At 31.7% G+C, this 21,944-nt stretch overlaps 1 protein-coding gene and 1 pseudogene across 1 annotated transcript; one reads left to right on the top strand and one right to left on the bottom strand.

Annotated features, from left to right (window-relative positions):
* Nucleotides 1-469: 469 nt before the first annotated feature.
* On the top strand, nt 470-7,253 carry LOC111295690 (dolichyl-diphosphooligosaccharide--protein glycosyltransferase subunit STT3B). Its single transcript, XM_022889303.2, has 6 exons — nt 470-1,499; nt 1,969-2,505; nt 4,451-4,905; nt 5,887-6,009; nt 6,639-6,698; nt 6,815-7,253. The coding sequence occupies exons 1-6, from the start codon at nt 648-650 to the stop codon at nt 6,942-6,944; spliced, it is 2,157 nt and encodes a 718-aa protein (XP_022745038.1). The 5' UTR covers nt 470-647; the 3' UTR covers nt 6,945-7,253.
* A 485-nt stretch (nt 7,254-7,738) lies between these two features.
* Nucleotides 7,739-8,694, bottom strand: LOC111295668 (guanylate kinase 3, chloroplastic pseudogene; annotated as a pseudogene).
* Nucleotides 8,695-21,944: the final 13,250 nt, after the last annotated feature.

The following is a 21,944-nucleotide window of genomic DNA, read 5'->3' as shown; positions in this document are numbered from 1 at the left end:
GTATTTATTAAATAATAAATTATGTTAGCAGTTCGTCGTCTTTTTACTAATTTTAGTCAAAAGTAAAAACTTATTGATATGTCATTATCCTTAAGTTTTGTCTAAGTCGGTAAGAAATTATTGATGGCAACAATAATGACAAGAATAAAAAGAGAAAAAGGAGAGGAATCGGCTGACTCTTTCTCCCCATTTCCTCTTTCTTCATTTTTCTCTTCTTCACTTGTAATTGGCATCACCAAATTTCGGTGGTGAACACATTGCTTGTGATTCTCACGTGGGTTGCTGTGATTCACAAACATTCACGTATGACAAAAACTAATTAAGGCCAAGTTGGGCAAAATTTTGGTCTGAAATAAAGGACAAAGACCAACTCAACATGAACAGACCCATAAATAGAAGAACTCATAAAACCCAGTTCATGGCCCAGAAAAAGTTGACGAAAACAAACAAAGGCACTTTGATTCGAGACATCAGCACTTAGAACTATAGCCTGCAACAACAACTACTATAGATTAATCCAGTGTTCTTCAAGGGTTTTGAGTTCTCAACACTCCCTTCCTTTTCTCATCCTTACAATTTCATTCGCCATTTCCTTGACATGATCCTCTCAAAACCACACTAAACCCAAAATCTGCAGCAAGATAACCATGTCGAACACCGCCGGATCAGATCTACTAAAAACCTTTAAACTCAAAACAAAGCAACAAGAACTCCTGATCCGAGTCTCAATCCTCTGTCTTGTCTACATCTTAGCCTTCATTACCCGTCTCTTCTCCGTCCTCCGCTATGAATCCATGATCCATGAATTCGACCCTTACTTCAACTACCGTACCACCCTTTACCTTACCCAAAACGGCTTCTACGATTTCTGGAACTGGTTCGACTCTGAAAGCTGGTATCCTTTAGGCCGAATCATTGGCGGCACCCTTTACCCTGGCCTCATGGTAACCGCCGCACTTATTTATCGCCTCCTCCATTTCCTTCGTTTCGCCGTCCATATCCGTGAAGTGTGCGTTTTAACGGCTCCGTTTTTCGCTTCGAATACGACCCTCGTTGCTTATTTCTTCGGGAAAGAAATATGGGATTCCGGGGCTGGGCTTGTTGCTGCAATTTTAATTGCTGTTTGTCCTGGTTACATATCCAGGTCCGTGGCTGGTTCTTATGATAATGAAGGAGTTGCCATTTTCGCTTTACTTTTCACGTTTTATTTATTCGTGAAGGCGGTTAATACCGGATCGTTGGCTTGGGGTTTGGCTTCGGCTTTTGGCTATTTTTACATGGTTTCCGCTTGGGGAGGATATGTTTTTATTATTAACTTGATCCCACTTTATGTGTTGGTGCTTTTGATTACTGGGAGGTATTCGATGAGGTTATATGTTGCCTATAATTGTATGTATGTTTTGGGAATGTTGCTCGCAATGCAGATTCGGTTTGTTGGATTTCAACATGTACAATCTGGTGAACATATGGCCGCCATGGGTGTCTTCTTCTTGATGCAGGTTTTGCACTTTATTTCAAGCTTCTTTTCTCTTTAGTCTCATGTAATGAATTTGTAGTAGTCTTATAGTTGTCTTAACAATTGGTGCTTGAAAAATGGGGGTAAATTTGTCTTGTTTATATAAGCAAAAGCATAAACTGGAAAAACAGAATTTTTGTGATATATAGTTTGGTCTATTTTAGTGGGAATAGAGTTTTTTATCTGTGAAATATTTTCAGGTAAGATAAAAAGTGTTGTCATGTTATCATGGGAACGGTTTTTGAGTGGGATATTTCTGCTTGGTGTTGTTCTGTATTTCTGCTCCTATTTATGCAAAAATCACTGCGAAGTGAAAAGGAAAAAAAAACTAATTTTGTTTGTAAAATAATAATATGAAATTGGTTTGCAGAAATTTGTTTAGTGAATCTATCTTCCCAGTGTTGAGCTAGAAATAGAAAGTTGCATTACGCATGTTTGGACTACTTGTGCAGGTTTTCTATTTTTTAGATTGGGTGAAGCACATGCTTAGTGACACAAAATTGTTTCAAGCCTTTTTGAGGATCACCGTGACCTGTGCAGTAGCTGTGGGAGGTGTCGCCTTGGGAGTAGGCACAGTATCTGGCTATATTTCACCTTGGACAGGAAGGTTTTACTCTTTGCTGGATCCAACCTATGCCAAGGATCACATCCCCATTATTGCATCTGTTTCTGAGCATCAGCCAACAGCATGGTCATCTTTCATGTTTGACTTCCATATCCTGCTTTTCCTTTTCCCAGCTGGTGTTTATTTCTGCTTCAAACGGTTGTCAGATGCCACTATGTTTATCGTCATGTATGGCCTCACAAGCTTGTATTTTGCTGGTGTCATGGTTCGGTTGATTCTTGTTGCTACACCTGCAGTTTGCCTTATTAGTGCTATTGCTGTTTCTGCCACCGTGAAGAATTTGACTGTACTGTTGAGGTCGAAGAACAAGGTTGTCCAGACTGGTTCCACTAAAGGAACTAGCAGTGCAAAGGCCTCTTCTAAGGTGACTCCTGCCTGTCATTCTCTCTCTCTATTTCTCTTCCCTATCTCTGATATTTTGCTTGTCTGTCTCTTGTTATGCACATAGAATAATTATTGCTTTAGTTTTACTGTTGTTATGATCTCTCTCACTCTCTCAGTTGTTTGATCTGAATGTGCCTGTTATTCCTTGAGCTTCGAGCTAATGCTACTGAAATAAAAATGCTTGTAGTCCTTTGCCAAAGGAAAAAATTAGAACACTGAAACTTCAAGTAATAAGAATTTGTTTTTGTGCACTTATTTTAACTAGTAAGGAGATAATACTTGTTTCAACTATTTGTTTGATGTTATTGTTAATACTTCATGTCTATTGGATATCTTTGTAATGCATTGATGATAACAACTTATCATTCTAGACATAATTGGTGGAATTAACTGATTATTCTGCTTTGCTCTGGCATATTCAGTTGCATTATTTGGTTACCTTGGACATATAATGAGCTTTTCTTTCAGAGTTTCTTTCTTCATGTCAAGTGTGAAATGAGATAACTTGATTGGGAAGCTTTTGGTTTGTGATGTAAAGCCTACTAATCCCATTAAGCTGTTTGTGGGAGTCTCTCCATCTATCACACTGAACTGAAAAAAATTAGCCGTAATCATAATTTGACATCCTTGGGTTATATTATAAACAGGGGTCAGTAAGAAAAAGATATGTTAATTAATTGATAGTCCACCTGATTACTGCATTGTTATTGTGAATTTGAAGTTACAATTTACAGATGATCCGGCTGAATTAGCATGAAATAGTTCTGATTCCTATTCATTTTTTTAACCTTTTCTATCTTTTCCCAAGTTTCCTAAATACCTTAGAGAGGAAGGTCCTGCTTTGCAAATTCGTCCTTTACTCTTCTATTTTCTTTCCTTTCTTGCTTCTTCTTCCTTTCCAGTCCCACTGTCTTGTCTTGTAACATGTAACGTTACGCTTTAGTGTTACAGGATAAAGGTTCTGTAAATTGAAATCACTTAGATTTTGTGTCATAAAATATTATGGAAGGAGTTTCAGTAATGGTACTAATTAAGGATATATCTAGATATCTGTAACCAAACCGTTGGTTTGCCATTCTCTGGATCTTGTTATATGGTGAGGAAAGGAATGTAAACTCTGACATGTATTTCCTTCATTTTTAGTCAACATTCATATTTTGGTGATTTAATGTGCCACAGTTGATAGTTAATTTAAAGTTTTTTTACTTTTGTGTATAATTATTGGCAGTGACTGAACTTGTATTTGATGCATGCTTAAATGATCTTTGTTTGTATGGTTTCATGTATTGTTTTTGGTAGAAAACCCAAGCTTTTGATTGACTGCTTTTAAAATAATGTTCTTTCTAATAAGTTTATGAGTTAAATTGAATCATTTGGATTCCTTGTTTGACGATAATATGGTTTCCATTTCTGATATTCTCTATCTTTATTAATGTTTCCCTCTCTAAGTTAGGAAGCAAAGTGAATAATTTTGTGTCAACTCAGTTGATCTAAAGGTCTCCTATAAGATAAAACTTCCGTTGTTCTTATATTTCCTGTGACCAAAGGAGTTAGTGTTGTAAATGCTAGTCTTTAATTTGTTATCGTGCTTAATCTCATCCATTGCTTCTGTAGATCTATTTTGATAGCATGGGTTTTTGTTGGAAGATAAAGGCTTGACCAATTTTGTTTCTTCTATGTGGCAAGTGTAAAAAGTAGTACGTAGAACTATCTGGTGCCACAGGCCTTTATTATGTCTACGAGGTATAAAGAAATTCCTTTTTTTTTTGAAATAAAGGTATAAAGAAATTCCTAAATCATGTGATCAAGGAGTAGAAATTGCAGGTATTTCTTATAGTTTGTGTTTCTAGCCATAATGTTAGGGTTCTTTTTGGTTTGTTTGGGCTATACTAAGAAATAACCACTCTTGTTTATTTTCCAAATAGGCTTCCCTTGATCAATCCCAACCTTTCCAGAAAAATGGTGCTATGGCATTGCTCTTTGGTGCTTTTTACTTGCTCAGTAAGTATGCTACCCACTGTACATGGGTCACTTCAGAGGCTTACTCATCTCCTTCAATTGTGCTGGCTGCAAGAGGTGCCCATGGGAATAGGGTGATATTTGATGATTATCGTGAGGCATACTTTTGGCTTCGGCAAAATACTCCTCCAGATGCTAAGGTGATGTCTTGGTGGGATTATGGGTATCAAATCACTGCCATGGGAAACAGAACTGTTATTGTTGACAACAATACTTGGAATAATACACATATTGCTACTGTTGGGCGTGCAATGTCATCTTATGAAGATGAGGCATATGAGATAATGAGATCACTTGATGTGGATTATGTTTTAGTTGTCTTTGGAGGTGTTACAGGTTATTCTTCTGATGATATTAACAAGTAAGATTGGAAATCACTCTCTCCTATTTTAGTCATAATTTTTGTGTGTCTAGCTGCAGCTCATCAGGCATTGTGTGAAAGATGCCTTGAATGGTTAATTGTTCTTGGTTCTTTGCTTTAAATCATGAACTTTCATGCCATTCATACTGGGATAGTTGGATTGGTGGTGTAGTCTGATTGAATAATTAACACTGGTCTGTACGGTTAAAAGTATGACAATTAGGGCTGGATCTCTCACTCTGTCTTTGCCTCTATCTCTATTTCACTCATTTACTGTGTATGAACAGTGTGCATAACATAAGAGATTGCATGAAAATCTGCTTTGATTGTTTAATGATTATTAGGTTATGTTTGGTGTACAAGAGTATGATAGGATAGGATAAGAGGATATTATGAATAGGATTAGAATAAATAATGTCATTCTATCTTGTGTTTTATGTGTGCAAAGATTAGGATAGGATAATTTTATTTATTAGTCAAAATTACCCTTTCTCAAAGTTTATACAATTTAAATTTTTTATGCAACTTTTAAGGGTATAATAGGACATGTAAGTTTAATCTCATGAATTAAAAATAATAGGATGATTTAATCCTCCTTGCAATTGTACCCCTTTCTTTAGATATAAACTAAACATGGTATAGGATGATTACATCCTATCCTATCTATCATCTTATTCACCAAACATGACCTTAGGTCTTTATCTTGAATTATGAAGACTGATGCTTTTGTAGTTTGATTGATGGATGTATTTAAACCATTCTTGGTACATGAGCAGCAAAAAGAAGATGAAAAAGGAATAGGAAATCATATTTGTTTTGAGTATGTAGAAGTGGTTTTCTACCATCTAGCATTTTGAAAATTGTTTTGAATGGCCATTTGTCAAGACAATTTTACCTAGCAAGTTTCTTCCTATATTTGCACAATAGTTTATACTCTATGCCAGCACAATTGTACTCTAATTACATTTTATTGTGAAATAGATTTTTGTGGATGGTGAGGATTGGAGGTGGAGTATTTCCTGTAATCAAGGAACCTGACTACCTTGTTAATGGTGAATATCGTGTTGACAAAGGTGCAGCTCCTAAAATGTTGAATTGCCTCATGTAAGTTCTTGAAGTTGTTATTTCTCTCTTTCTTTAGTACTCTCTAACAGGGATGTCAATTTTACCTAAACTTGTTGGAAAACCTAATTTTTTACCTAATGGAGATGGGGATGGGTATTTTGGGAATGGGGATGGAGATGGGATGGTTATGGTTTTAAATTTTTTATCAGGTACAGGTACGGGGCTGGGTAATATAGCACTTTTGCCGTACCTGTACCATATATATATATTTATATATATATTTAATAATTTAATTTTTTATTTAATAATATAAATTTTATTTAAGATTTATTGGAACTAATATATTTGTGTTTAAAAAATTCATATTTATAAAAAATTACTTAAATATGCAAGATAAAAATAAAAAAATAAAATTTTTTTTTTATTTTTCTAAAAAACCATGGTAGGGGATTATCCATACTTGTTAATACCTATGGAGATGGGGATGGAGATGAATTTGAAATACTCGTTAAGTATGGGTATAGGGATGTGCATAATATAAGAAACCAGGGATGGGATGGGGAATGTTCTTCTCTTCACATATCCTACCTATGACATCTCTACTATAATGCTTTTGGGTGTTTAAAAGTTTTGTTCATATATATATGTATTTATTTATTTATGGTTAGGTACAAGCTATGTTACTATCGGTTTGGAGAGCTGGTGACAGAATATGGCAAACCTCCTGGGTAAGTTGGCATTTTCAAGTTGTTGGTACTAAAATATGTGCACATATGAAAATGATATATTTTATCTATTATAGCTATATTTGCTAAATCTCTACCATTGTTTCCTGATATGGCAGCTATGATCGTGCGCGAGGTGTTGAAATTGGAAATAAAGACATTAAACTTGAGCACTTAGAAGAGGCATTTACGACATCTAATTGGATAGTTCGTATTTATAAAGTTAAACCACCAAATAATAGGTGGTAAGAGTTTCTGCTTCCAACTCTCGGATCTTGAAAAGGACATGGTAGATGTAATTGTGCTGGAGTCTTGGAATATAGATTAGCTGTAGCAACCAAGCATATTTTCTTGAGACTGAGTTGGTTACAATGTTCAAGGCTATTAGGTTTTCTACAACCCCATTTTTGCAGATTTGATACATTGGCATCCCCTTTTCACCTATTTGGTTAATTAATATCCATCATATCAATGATAAACTGTCGTTCAGTTCCTTGATTATTTACCACTTTGTAACTGCCTTTCTATGAGAGGTGAAGAAATGAACGTTTCTTAGTATGTCTCAATTTGAAACTATTAAGTTAAAACTTTTAGTAAACGTCTGAATGATTTGGATTGAAATTTAAAATTTTGTGACATTTCCTCAATTGTACCACTAATCTTCGATCCTTCCACAAAATTTCATTTTTATTTCTTACGACTTTTTTGAATTCATTTAATATGAAAAAGATGTGCTACATGCCGTTCACCTCAACTTCACAGGGAAAATTAATTTGAGCATCCACACATGCTATGCATGGACCTTTTATAAATGACTTATTGCCCGATGTGCGATAATGACAACATATTTCATGTGGAAAGAAAAAGAGCATGATAACAAAACTTGTACCCATGACTGGAACACATGGACTCCAGCTCAGAAAAAGGAGAGGGTTCAAAGAATTGATTCTCTTTCTTGAAAAGTGAACTGTTATTGAATTCTAATTTTGCTTTGTATCGTATTGATGATTACTGGGCAACTCCTCTAATTTAAGAATTGTAACATACTATATAATGTTCCCTGTTCAACAAATAAAAGAAACAAATACCCCAAAAAAAAAAAAAAAAAACAAGAAACCAAAAACTAATTCTAAAAACCGAACCGAAGAACCCTCTGCATGAAAAGTCTCAAATAAATGGCCTCCTCTGCCTGACCTTAGCCATCCATCAATGATAGACCCCACCAAATTCACAGCTTCCTCAAGCTTCCCTTGAGCATTCACAACAACATAATCAAAACTCTTCACAAACTTCACCTCTTCTCTAGCAGTAGCAATCCTGACTAACAATTCCTCCTTACACAGTCTTCCTCTCAATCAGCCTCTCTTCAAGTGCCAACTCACTCTCAGCCACAAAGAATTTCAACACCTCAGAAACCCCAAGAATCTTCCTCAATGTTTCAAATATCCACTTCAATACAATATCACACCCTTTAGCATAAGCTCCCTCATTTGCTTCTTCGGTATTCCTTTATGATCACCATAAACTAAGGCATACTCCAAAAGCTCATCTTTCTCAACCCTTGAGAAAAAACTCTCTCTTCCTTTGACCCAAAATAATAATCTTTCCCATTAACTTCACCAGGCCTCATTCCTCTACTTGTAGCAGTAACAACAAAATGAAGATTTTCTCTAATTTCTCTCAATCTTTTGATGACTGCTTCTTTGCCTGCTCCACTTGCACCACTTATGACAATGATTAGAGGATTTGGGGTGGGACAAATTGAGTCGGAGCAAAAAGAAGAGCCTAAAGAAGACTCCAAAGCACGAAATAACTCTGGTTTTGACGCTTTGTCAAGGGAAGGTTTTGAGGCTTTATCAAGGGAAGAAAAGGAATGAAACCTTTGGGTATCAGCCATTTTGGTGGTTGAAGTGAAAATGAGCCCTTTGGAAAGAGTTTGGCCTGTTTAAAACGAGGACTTCCTGGGGAGGGGAAGGGAGAGGGGTTTGGTTACAAAGAGATTTGCGGAGTCTAAAAAACACGAGGGATTTTAATGGAGTGCTTCTATTTACATTTTTTTAATCTACACTCAGTTACTTATTATATTCCACGTTCAAAATTTAAAAATTATATTTTATTTAATTCACTATAATGATATTTGATACATAAAATAATAAATAAAATAATATGATAATTATTTTATATTATATTTAGTTTGTATCTAATTGAAAGAAATATGATTACAAAAATAATTATTATCCTTTAGATCTAAGATAATTCAATCATTTCAAAATAAAGAGAACTATTTTTAATTGATGAGATTAAATTTACATGTTTTATTGTGCCCTTAAAAATTATATCAATAATTTAAATTTTATAAATTTTGAAGAAGGATAATTTTGATTAATAAATAAATTATCTTATCTTAATTCTTGCACATATAAAACATAAATTAGGATAATATTATTTAATTTAATTTTATTCATACTATCATTTTATCCTATCCTATTATAATTTTGTGTACTAAACATAACTTTATAACCTATAATCCTAAACCTTAAGATCATGTTTGGTGCATAGGATGATGGATATAATAAAATAATAATTATCTTATATTATGTTTGGTTTGTATTTAAAGAAATAGCTAGGATTACAAGAAGGATTAATCATCCTTTTGGTATAAGATGGTTCAATTTTTTTAAAGTGAAGAGATTTATTTTTAATCTATTAGATTAAATTTATATGTTCTATTATACTCTTAAAAATTATATCAATAATTTAAATTGTATAAATTTTGATAAAAAATAATTTTGATCAACAAATAAATTATCCTATCATAATTCTTGCACACATCAAACATGAGATAAGATGACATTATTTAATCTAATCTTATTCATAATATCATCTTATCCTAACCTATTATAATCTTGTATGCCAAACATATCCTAAACACCTTTTCACTCTTCACATCTATCACACACATTTCTCTCTAAATAGATTCTCTCTAAACTCTCAAACCCTAAATCCTAAAATTCAAACCTTAAATCATTGAGTTTTAGAGTTAATCAAATCACCAAACTTTAATTTAGAGGTAATTTATCTTTGATTTTATTTGATTTTGATTAAGTTCTTTGATTACGTTATGGGTTTGATTTGAATTATGCGTGATATAGTCGATTCTAGATTTGAATTTTTGAAACTTTTAAATATTTTAAAAAATTTAAATCCAAAAATTAAAGCTTTTAGAAAATTTTGGAGTCTGAGAACTTAAAAATCATGAAACTAATTTCCAATTTAATATCTGTATTAATATATATTTTTATAGTATTGATTATAAGTATAAAACATATTCAGTGTAGGGTTAATTTGCATATTTGCTTTGAATTTGTTGGAATGAAATATTTGAGAGACAAAGTGTTAACTATTTCTTCTATGTAATAATAGATATGGCACAAACGAGAAAAACTGGTGTTTGTAGAGGTAGGGAACGTGTTATAGCTGACACTCGATTGTGTTTGACTATCACTAAAAGGAGATGATGAGTCGAAAAATATGTGGATGACTCCATTGTTGATAGAGCATGATATTATTCTTGAAGACAGACCTCCCACCTAGCAACGTGAAAATAAGGGTGGAGATGATGCAAAAAAATTGATTGAGTCTTTTTTTAAAGGGCTGATGAATGCTTCTATCCTTAAGAGTCTTTTCAATCACAATGATGCTTATAATTTATTCTTGTTACTTAAGATTTGTAAAGTTAATAACTAGTTTTTATTTATAAGAATGAGTTATGTTGAAATCGATCAATCATGTGACAAAGTTACAACAATAGCCTCTAGATGTTTCCCGTTAGTGTATCCATGCACATGTTATTTAGTCATGGTTGCAGTTATTAATCGATTACATCTGTCGTTTGTCCAAGAATACAATAATGTTCATAATTGTTGAAAGGTGCCAACCTAAGATGAACACCTTTCTCTTACCATTTGATGAAATGACAATCACACTAAATGATGAGTCATCATTCGTAACATGTCAGGGTAGCCATGGTTTCTCATCAAACTCATGTGATGGTTGATGAGGTGAATGCAATGCTGATGAGTTACTTAAATTGTAAGAGGCTGAGACAACCAAGCCAATGAGATAAATTTTATCGGGGTGCAGTAGTTAAATTGTGGTGGTTGTGGAATACATTTGAAGATACTAGGGATATAACTTCTAATTAAGGTGTAGAGTGTGCGAGTAGGCTTTTTTACTCCATCTCTTAGGGTATACTCTGTTTATTAACAAGAGTAATGATAAGGTATTAGTAGCATACTTATCCTTTATGGGTGACTTCAGCTAGACTAGTAGATATACTTGAAGAGTAGTTTTGCTAGCATATTTATATAGGTAGCTTGGTGTAACGAGCAGGTCTGGCATTCATCAAATTGTTGGATATATAACGTTTTTTCAAATATGATCTTGTTTTAACTTTTTTATTTGATTCAAAAAATATTTGAATAGTGATGCTTCATGTATTTGATGTAGGCGTGGATTTATAAGCAATTTCTTTAACTATGTTCAATAGTTATACTGGAATATTCTAACACTTAGCCTAGTGCTCTACAATAAAGGCCTTATATATTTGTCGATAAATTACAGTGATTATGTTAGTAATTGAATGACTTGTGACCAAACAAGGTATGCTCGTAACCTTGTAAAACAACGACAGCAATACCCATTGTATGAGGTTACTTTTTTCTATGTGTTTGAAGTACAGAGTATCATTAAACCTTATCATTTAAAGAGGGTTATACAATGATTTGGTTCCATAACCATTCTTCTAACCATTTTGGTTTCATCTTGAGTTAATCAAGGTTCATCATTCAGTACCTATCAAGTGGCATATAACTTTTTAAACAAGTTATAAGAGAGATGGGATATGTATGTCTTGCATGAAGAATGTTAAAAGTGATGATGTCAAACACTAGGCAAATGTTCATTGGATTGTGATGCTTTGTATGTATCCATTTCATATCAATGCATTCAAAATTTAGAACGAGGTTTCAAATTTCGATCATTATTAATCAATAAAGAGCTTAGCAGTGAAATTATGGGTAGTTAATTTATTTGTTATTGTTGAGTTTTAATAGCAATTATGTGTTATTGATAGTGATTATCTTGTTCAATGTGTAGAGTCGCATATCAACGATAATGTCATTTATTAAAAGTGTTATCGTTAGTGGATTAGATCAAAATGTGGTTGAATGTAAAAGAGTGTTATTTAATGTATGTGACCTACTGTTTGAATCCTCAAAGGTGGCTAGTATCAGTTAGTCTAGACCAGCTACTAGTAATAGTCAATATAGACCACCTATATTTGCTTGCTCCCCACCCTTAATATTGACAAGATCATTGCCCTTAGCAACACCGTTTGTGCCCACTCGCTCTTCACCCAAACAGTAACATCACCGAAAACTCAATCACCAACTTTAGTTTAGTCTACACCTAGACATGTTTATTTGCGAAATGAAAGGATAAAAGATTAAGACTTTAGTTATAAGTTTTTGTATGACATATATTCATGCATAGTTTTTGTCTTTTGAAATGTTAAACATTTTTCTTTTTTTGGTATTTTATGTACTTATATAACAATTAATAAACATATATGTTGTCATCATATAATACATACATGTAACCTTCTATATGCGTAAACACATATGGAATCTCCTATTTGTGTAAACACATACATGTATGTAATACATATGCCTTTAAATCATACTTGGACAAGGTTTTGGGGTTTAGAGGTTGGGATTATGGTATATGGTTTGAGGTTTATGTTTAAGATTTAGTGGCTTAGGTTTGTGGTTAAAGGTATAGGGTTAGGGATTAAGGTTTATGGTTATAAAGTTTAGGGTTTCGGAATTAAGGTTTACAAGCTTTTAGGTCTTTAAACTTGTCGATATGCATTTTCGAAAGCTTAAACAAAAACTAAGTAGGTTAAAAGGCGATTTACAAAGGTTAATTAAGTAATTTTATTTGGGGGTATTTTTGAAATAAAAAATTTTAGATGTAGCTAAAAAAATAAAAAATGCAAATAGAAGCTCCTATTTTAGTTTAGTTGAGATCCAAGATGAATGCTAGATAAGAAAATATAAAAAGGTTTCTATTGTCATTTAGGTATCCTAGGGTTTGGAATTTGGATTAGTCTGAGCATTTTGAGTTTTGATTTGAGTTTTCTATAAGATGAATAGATGATGACATATGTGTTTGGTTTCAAATTGTCACAACTTAATGTAACTAGAAGAGAGAAATTAAAATTGAAATGACTTAAAAAAAGAGAGAAATAGAGAAATAGAGTAGAGAAAAGAACAAAGAATAGTGAAGAACTTGTTTTTCATTCCATAATTTGAGTTTGCTACAAAACAATTATTTATAGCTACACACGTGTTACAATTTTTCTATAGTGCCATAGTAGAAATCATAAAAATGCTATGCAAATATTGATAAAAGACTAACAGCTGCCATAACATATTATATGATAATTTTTTACATAAAATTTAATAAAAATAAACTAATGGTCAGTTACCAAATCATCTTTGACTGTTGCACCTTTATTCTTGTTTATATTCACAAATTTAGCTCTCTTTTTAGCTACTAAGTTCATTCCTAGCTTAGCTTTAGCTAAATTCAGCTTCATTTTCATCTTTTTTAACTTAGCTACTAACTTTTGATTATGGCCATCATCTTGCTATTGCCCTTTCCTATTTGCTTCATCATATTACCCTCTTTTTTAGTGGATCATTGTCCTTAAAGATCAAATGTTGGAAATTGAATTGAGTATTGTGAAATCTTCCTAAGTAGCACTTTTTGGTCCCAAATGTTTCTATAAAAAATGGTTGCCTTAGGAGTTCTATGTAATTTTTGAACTTGGTCCAAATAAAGTTTGGCTATTTCAGAGGCAGTATATAGATGAGATAAGGGTAAAAAGTGAACATTGTCATAACGTTCAAGTTTAGAAAACTATCCATTAAACATAAAAAATATGGAGTTGCTATCAATCTTTGTTATCTAAGTGTAATTGGTCACTTATGTGAATCTATCCTTTTTAAGGTTGTCTTAAACTTGACTAAGGATTTCTAAGAAGAATAGGCTCTAGTTTACATCAAAAGAACTAAGTTTTGGAGTTAGTTACATGCAAGAAAGGTTTTAACACCTCTAAAATGTCCAAAATTGATAATAAATTAATCACATGTTATCTTATTTATGCCTTAATTCACATGGTTTTTATTCCTTTTTATTTATTTACAAAAGTATTGTCATACAAAAATCTTATCAAAATATCAAGGAAAAATTATGCGATAATATCATAATCAAAACATGCAAAGTAAATCATACAAAATAAATCATATAAAAATATTATAATAGATCATGTAGAAATAATCATGTCAATATATAATAAATCATGCAAATAATAAATTAGATCCATGCAAAATATCATGCAATTATAATTATTCATGCAAAAGTATTATAATAAATCACACAAAAATTAGAAGTTCTTTTCTTTTTTCATTATTTTTCAATCAACTAAAAGCAAAAAATTAAAGAAATCAAAATATAGATGAAAAAAAAATAGAAACAAAAAAAAGAAATACAATAAAAAAAATTACCAAATCAATCGAGTTGGGTTAGATTTTCAACTTACGGATCCCTTTTTGTTGCGTTCAAAATGCTACTATTTTAAGCTTAGAACAAAACCTAAAAAATCATATTATTCCTTTATTTCCCATTCTCTACTTCCCTTTCTACAAGTCCCAAACCTCTTATTTCTCTCTAAACTTGTTTAACCAGCCAAAAACACCAAGAACAAATATCCAGTTTTTTACGAAGCCTGCCACAACTTCTGTCAATTACTGCTTTACAATGATACCATAAAAAAAACCACCTTTAAACTCCACTTGTTCTCATTTTTTTTTAAGTTGCTCTTTCCAAATATCCCTGCTAAAGCTTAAATTTAAACGTGAAGTTAAAAACCACCCACTATTGTCTCTATCTTTTTTTGCCAAGAGCACAACCCGAAGTCAACTAAACCCAAAGCTACCTTAAACTCAAACTGCCAATGTCATTCTTTCTCTTCTAAAGACTACCTAAACTAGACCCAAAACCCAATAATTGAAGTGTTGTAGCCACTTTCACCATTGTTGACCATCGTAAGCCTTGACCATATACCAGGAAACACCAGATTTTCCTTTTTCTTCCTTTCTACCCCTAACTCACTTTAAGAACAAAACCAAACCAAAAATAATCTTAACCTAGAGATTGGTAAGGTTTTTTTTTGTTGATTTGATGTTTGTCACTAATTTGTCATGTGCTGTCGTCATTTTTAATAACTAATCAACCAAGTCTATTTTTCCTCTGTTAGCTTTATAGGTTAGATGGTTATCTAAAAGAGGGGTGAATTGGATCTCTCCAAATTCTTCCCAAATAATGATTTCAATATAGTTGAATGAAAATTAAGACAATAAGCTCTTTTGATGAAAATATAATGAAGGTAATAACAATCAATAAACTTAAAATCAAATATGAATAATAATAAATTATAAGGAGATATGGATAGAGAAATCAAACACAATGATTTATAGAGGTTTCGTCTTTCTCCACAAGACACCTATGTTCTCTCTTTTGATTGTCCACACCAAGATTCAAATCCACTATGTGTTGATGATTACAAACAAGCTTCTCCAAGTTTTACAAACTCAACACAATACATTCTTAAGGGTTATCCTCTCTCTTAAGCTTATAATCACACAATAAAATTTCAAGCGTTTGGCAAACTCTAAGAACCTTTTAAAGGTTGGATATTTGCTAATTTGAAGTATACAAACGTATAGACAAGACAAAGATGAATGAATAAAAAAAAGATAATTTGGATTCAATGAATGCAGCAAGGATATAGACTTTGAAGCTCTAAGAACTCTTGATTATCTGAGAAAAAAAATATTGCTTGTTAGCTCTTGCTCTCTTGATTCGTCTTGATTCCTCTTGCTTCTTGGTGTGTTGGAGTGCCCAATTTATAGAGAAATTAAGAAACTATCCATTGGGGAAGCTTGGAGTGAAGAAATGCTCATTGAAATGATGAAAAAGTAGTTGTTGGAGGTCTTCACACCTAGAACCGATCGATCCCTTATTGAGGGGATTGATTGGTTCATGTTGATTTAAGCACGATTTTGTGCTTGAAAAGCCTTACCCGATCGATCCCTTTCTTGAGGGGATCGATCCCTTTCCTGGGTGATCGATCCCCTATGTAGGAGGATCGATCCCTTTTCTGGATTTTCAGCTTGGGGGGCATTCTATTTGAGGAAGCAATCGATCCCTTCTAGAGGGGATCGATCCTGTCTAAGCTGGTGGTTATTTCCCATTCTGTACTCTACCCACTAATTTGATCATAACTTGAGTTATACAAATCTAAATCATAAAATGTTTAAAGATTTAGAAACTAGACTTAAAGATTTTCAATCCATATAAAGTTCATCACCTAATTCACTGTGTACGAGTTATAGTGAATTTTCAAATTTACCCTTTGTGCAGTTTTTTGGACAACTGTAGTGTGTCTAGTAAAAATTCAAAATCTTTTCTTAAAAAATTTGGATTTTCATTTTGTTTGATCCATTAGAAAGTAGACTCAAAGAGCTTTCCAACCATATAAAATTAAAGTATTAAAATCTTATGAATTTATACAGAAAAATAAAATAAGTTCTATGTTGGAAAACTTTGTTCTTGTAAAAACAACTTTTCTAACTTAATCTATTTCCCAAAACCAATATTATCAAAATTGTATTAAGTCCAAAATGAATAAGTTCACTTTAAAAACAATAATTGGACTTTCATTTAAGCTCAAATAAATAATCTTTAAAGGTAGATTTGGTTTGAGATATATGACACCAAGAAATGTTTGTTTAAACTTTGAAAATCATATTATTTATTTAGTAGCAAAATATAAAACTTAAGAACATGTACTAAATAAATCTTTTTCAAAATCTTGATCAAGTTTATTTAGCTTTAATATTTTGTCATTTCAAAATAATGATCAATTCAAGACTAACACCCTCATCAACGTTTTTATCAATAATCTTAAGTAGTTGTTGTCCTTCATCTTCTCACTCATTAAAGAGTTACAAATCTTTATTCTAGTTCTTATGCAGAAAAGACTCATCAGTTTTACTTTCACATAAGCTGTCATCCTAATCCTACCACCATTCATGGATTGAAGGAACAAATCTACATAAACTATTGAACATTGACTTGTTTGACACAACTTGTTTAAAATGAAAAATAGTATCTATATTTTCCATAAAATCAACCAGCTTTTTAAAGTATGTCAACGAGCTTATAACCTTTAATACTAACTGGACTATTACTTTTGGATTTGCATGAAGGAACTTGTGTGCAAATCTGATAAAATGCATAATTAGAGAACTAGTATAGATAGTTAGTATCATAACATATAGATCTGTAAATCTATAGCTTAATTTGACTTTAGAAGTCATCATCATTTTTTTTATTAAGGTGTGATTAGCCACCTAGTTGTAGCTGTCACTTTTTAAAGAGAAATCTCAAGCTTAACTTAAGTATGTTAAAAAGGGTAGATTTATGTCTTACAAAACCAAGACTAAATTTGAAAGTACGATTATATGTGAAGAAGTTTATAGCACCCTCACAATGCTCATCAAATGATGGTACCCGTTTGATTTCATATTATCCAAGCTTTAAAATATGTTTGTAATTTATCTAGTAAATTTAATATTAAAAATTGATCTTAAAATTACTCCAATTGTTTGGTAATAATTTATGATAATTTTATTACCTTAAGAGTATTCATGAAAACTCGTGTCCCATTTTAAAGAGGTTTCGTCGTCGGATTCATTAACATATTTTCTAAAAAATCATTTTTTTGAAATCAATCAATAAAATCTCCCAAACGTTTGGTAGGATTTATATCAATGCATATCTCTCAATCATTTGGTGGGACCTATTCTAAATATGCTTCGTCATCAGATTTATTAACATATTTTTTAGGAAATTATTTTTTGAAATCAATTAATAAAATCCTTTAATCGTTTAGTATGATTTTTTATCAATGCATATCCTCCAATTGCTTGGTGAGTTTTTTTTAAAAAATTTTTTATGAAATATTTTTTTAAAAACAAAGTCATTAAATCCTTTAATAGTTTGGTAAGACTTAACAAAAGTTTGTAGGATTTAAAAATAATTTTATTTTAAAATAATTATTATAAAATTTTCTAATCATTTGGTAGAATAAAAAAAAATTCTTGAAAATATTTTTTAAAAATAAAAATTTATTATGAATTTCTCCAATCGTTTGGTAGAAATCATAATTTAAAATTTTTAAACCCATTAAAATCTTCCAATAGTTTAGTAGGGTTTATGAATTTTTTAAAAACATTTTTAAAAATATCAATAAATAAAATTTATATAAATAAAACAAATAATAAATAAAGAATATAAAAAAACAAGTTAAAACCAATTGAAAATAAATAACATAAGATACAAAAAAAAATCAATTATAAAATGAAATAAAATAAAAAATAATTTATCAAAGAGAATGACTTGGCTTGGCTCGAAGAAAACAACTTGGCTGTAGAAAGAAGGATAAACTAGAAGGATGCAGCTTAAGCTTGGCTTAGCAGCTCGATTGGCTCAACATTAGCAACTGGAATGGGTCATCGATTCGGATCATGAATGGGTCAGGTTGCTAAATAAAAACTTGCAAGTTGGCTGACTTAGAAAACCCGAACGTCGTTGTTTTTGGTCACTATAAAACTATTTTTTTTTCAAATTTCTTCTTCTTTCTTTTTTTTTTTCCTTTTTTTTCTTTTCTCATCTTCTGTTTTTCTTTCTAGATTCACTATCAAGCACTGGGTTTTGCAAAACTTCATCAAAGTGATGTTGGAGCTCAATCATGATCTAGGTTTGTTGTTGGAGTTTTGGGGATGTCATCGAAAATTGGAAATGGTTGCTTAAGGTTTGACTAGGATTTGGAAATATCCTACTGAAAACTAGGAACTCACATAAAAAAATCATTGAGAATTTTGAATATCGCTGAAAAATTCAACCAATTTATGAAATTTCCAGAAAATACCCAAAAATTCACCAAAAAAATGCTATTTTAATATTATGAGTTCTTGTTTTCTCCAAAATCAAGTTAAAACCTCCAAAACTCCTAAAAAAGAATTCTTATAAAAAACTGTTATATTTTATCTCTGAATTCTTCACTTTGATTGTTGCCTATATTTTTTACGAATTTTCTAACCTTTCTTGCCTTTAGATTTTTTTGACTTATGGCTTGATTCTTTTTAATTCATCCTCACAAAGTCTTTTTATAAGACTTGATAGGAAAAAGTTTTCTTTTTGGTTTCAATCTCCTAATCAAATTCATCTTTAAATTTTTAATCCAAATCCATCTCTCCAACCAATTCTCATTTTCAATAAAAACATTAGACTTTAAACTTAAATCAAACTCTTCCCCCCCCCCCCGTTTTTTTAATTTAACAAAAAAGCAAATCCTATAAAATCAACCCCAAATAAAATGGGGTGTCTACAATTGTCTCTTTTTGCACATTTTTTGTGAAATAGAAATTGTGCAAAGACATAGAAAACTCACATATCCGATAACTAACTTGATTTTTTTTTGTTGAAAAGACTCTTTTAAAATGGACACTCAGACTTTTCGAATAATATAAAAGCTTTTCTAAATAGAGGCTCAACACTTTGAAAATATAAAAAGCTATTTTCAATAGAGGCTTAACAACTTTTTAAAAATATAAAGGCTTATTTCATCAGAGGTTCAATAACTTTTAAAAATACAAAAAATTTCTCTCAACAGAGACTCAACAACTTTTATAAAAATATAAAAGGCTCATCTCATAGAAGTTCAACAATTTTTAAAAATATAAAACTCATCCATAATAGAAGCATATAACTTTTAAAAATAAGGGCTTATTCTAATAGAGGCATATAACTCAAAACATAAAAGCTCCTCATAGATAGAGGTACATAACTTAAAAAAAAAAAAACTTCTCCAAACAGAGGCACACAATTTTAAAAATAAATATCCGAAGGTTTATAACATTCATGCCCCAAAGTCTTAGAGAATGTATCTAAAAAAATTAAGAGATTATGCCCAGAGGTCTCATAAATCGTTTCTAATATTGAAAAATGCTCATTTGAACAAAGGCTCCACAATTTTAAAAATTAAAAAAATCTTTCTTGATTATGACTAATTTTCTCGAAATACTTTTTTTTTCAAGAAGGTTTATTCTCAAATAAGGATTTAAAATTCTTTCAGTAGAAAGTCTTAATATTTTTCTTCTCCATATAGGATCTTACAATATCCATGTTACCTAGATTCATGCACTAGACATTTCTAAATACAATGCATGCTATACAAATGTCAATTAACATAGTTTCAATTATGGTATATCGGTTTTCAAGCATTTTTCCTTTGGATCTCAAACTATTCAAGCTTCGAGCAATAAGACCAAATCGACTCAATTCTCTATCATTTTTCTCATTCATTACTAGCACCCATATTCTCTTTTTAAAGAAATCTTTCTTTTCAATTTTTAAATTCAGTGTCCTTACCAGGCCTAGAACATTTCATCTTTGCCTTTATCACTCTCAACCTTATCAAAGTTGATCATTTTATCTTAAATCAAATGTTGCATCTTATACTTCAGGACGGTGCAATTCACAATAGAATGATCAACATTTTCACAATAGTAATCACAATGAGCTATAAAATCGTACTATTTGGGATAAGGGAGCTTAAGTTGTTCAAAACGAACATTGGCGATTAGGTAATTATTGTAGAGTTTTCGATATAGCTCTAGATAAGTCATAGAGATAAGGTTAAAGATAGGCTTTTCTTGTATATTTTATGGCTTTCGTGAACCTCATATTGGGTAAGTAGGACAGATTGGAGGTTTTACAAAAAATTAAGGATTAGGACCATACATATAAGTTTGTGGCCTAAAAGCTGGTTGATATATGGATAGGTAGGATGGTTGTGAAGTTGGCCGATATGGGTAAATATGGTGTTATTTATAGTGAGATAGGAGGTAGGGTAGACTAGTGGTGGATAGGGTTGCTAGTATTAAAACTATTATCTTTCAAAACTCATAACTTAAGCTTTAGTCTCTTTCTTCTTAGGTGTTTTTTTATTCAAAGATTTTTCTCCTTCCAACTTACCATTCTTGATGTCATTCTCAATGATTTCACCTGATATCACCATATTGGTAAAATTTTTATTTGTATTTTCTATCATCTTTTCATAATAGAAAGATTTCAAAGTGCTTAAAATAGCATTATAATCTTCTTTTTTTTAGTTAAAGGTGGCTGAACTTAAACAACTATGTCCCTCCACCTTTTGACATATGCCTTAAATGACTCGGTTGTCTTTTACTTCATATTCTATGAGAAAAGGCAATTAGGAGTTAGATTTATTATATATGGATATTAATTGATAAAGTCATGGGCTAGGTCCTATCAGAAGTGAATATGGGATCGATCAAGCTAGATATAACATCTCGTCACAAGGCTATCTTAGAATACATGCATCAAGAACTTTTCATCATTAATATAGGCAATCATTTTTCGATAATACATGGTGCGATGAGTTATCAAACACTTTGTACCATCATACTTATCAAACTTCAAACTTTGAATTTTGAATGAATAATAACATATGGGACTAAACAGAGCCTAACGACATCTATTGAGCCATAGAAACCGATTCTCTCCACTACTTGTAACTTTTTTTCGAGCCTGTTCATCTTTTGGCCAGCCTTTGAGTCCTTTAGTGACTTGATTATTTTTAACTTCAACTTATCTTTTTCGTTTAAATCATCTAAATCAGGGAACTGAATTGATTTTGAGGTTTTTTCCCCAAAGATTGGATTAACATAACTTTGAAACTAACTTTGTGCAGTAGTAGATTGCATTCCTGGGTTAGTGTATGAATAGGCCCCATGAAAGTTTGCTTATGCCCCTTGAACAGGTTGACCTTGATAAAGGTTGAATCATGAAGGGTACAAAGGATTAATTACATTCTGCACAAGATGCTCTGGTTAATTTGGAGCTTTTTTCACCCATTTTCCTTTATTCAACTTATTTAAGGCTTTCAAGATTTTATCCAACTCGCCTTTAAGCTCTTCTTGAGCTTTTTTCAATTTTATTAAAATGATTAGAGTTTTTTTTATTTCATTTGTT

Source organism: Durio zibethinus, chromosome 14, assembly GCF_047325235.1.
Source record: "Durio zibethinus cultivar Kanyao isolate XHJ-2024 chromosome 14, ASM4732523v1, whole genome shotgun sequence".
NCBI lineage: Eukaryota > Viridiplantae > Streptophyta > Magnoliopsida > Malvales > Malvaceae > Durio > Durio zibethinus.
This window is presented reverse-complemented; position numbering and strand designations above follow the sequence as displayed.

Coding starts and splice junctions, on each gene's coding strand:
- LOC111295690 (XM_022889303.2), top strand. CDS start 648: ATGTCGAACACCGCCGGATCAGATCTACTAAAAACCTTTAAACTCAAA. Junction 1,500..1,968: donor GTGTCTTCTTCTTGATGCAG/GTTTTGCACTTT, acceptor CTACTTGTGCAG/GTTTTCTATTTTTTAGATTG. Junction 6,699..6,814: donor GAATATGGCAAACCTCCTGG/GTAAGTTGGCAT, acceptor CTGATATGGCAG/CTATGATCGTGCGCGAGGTG.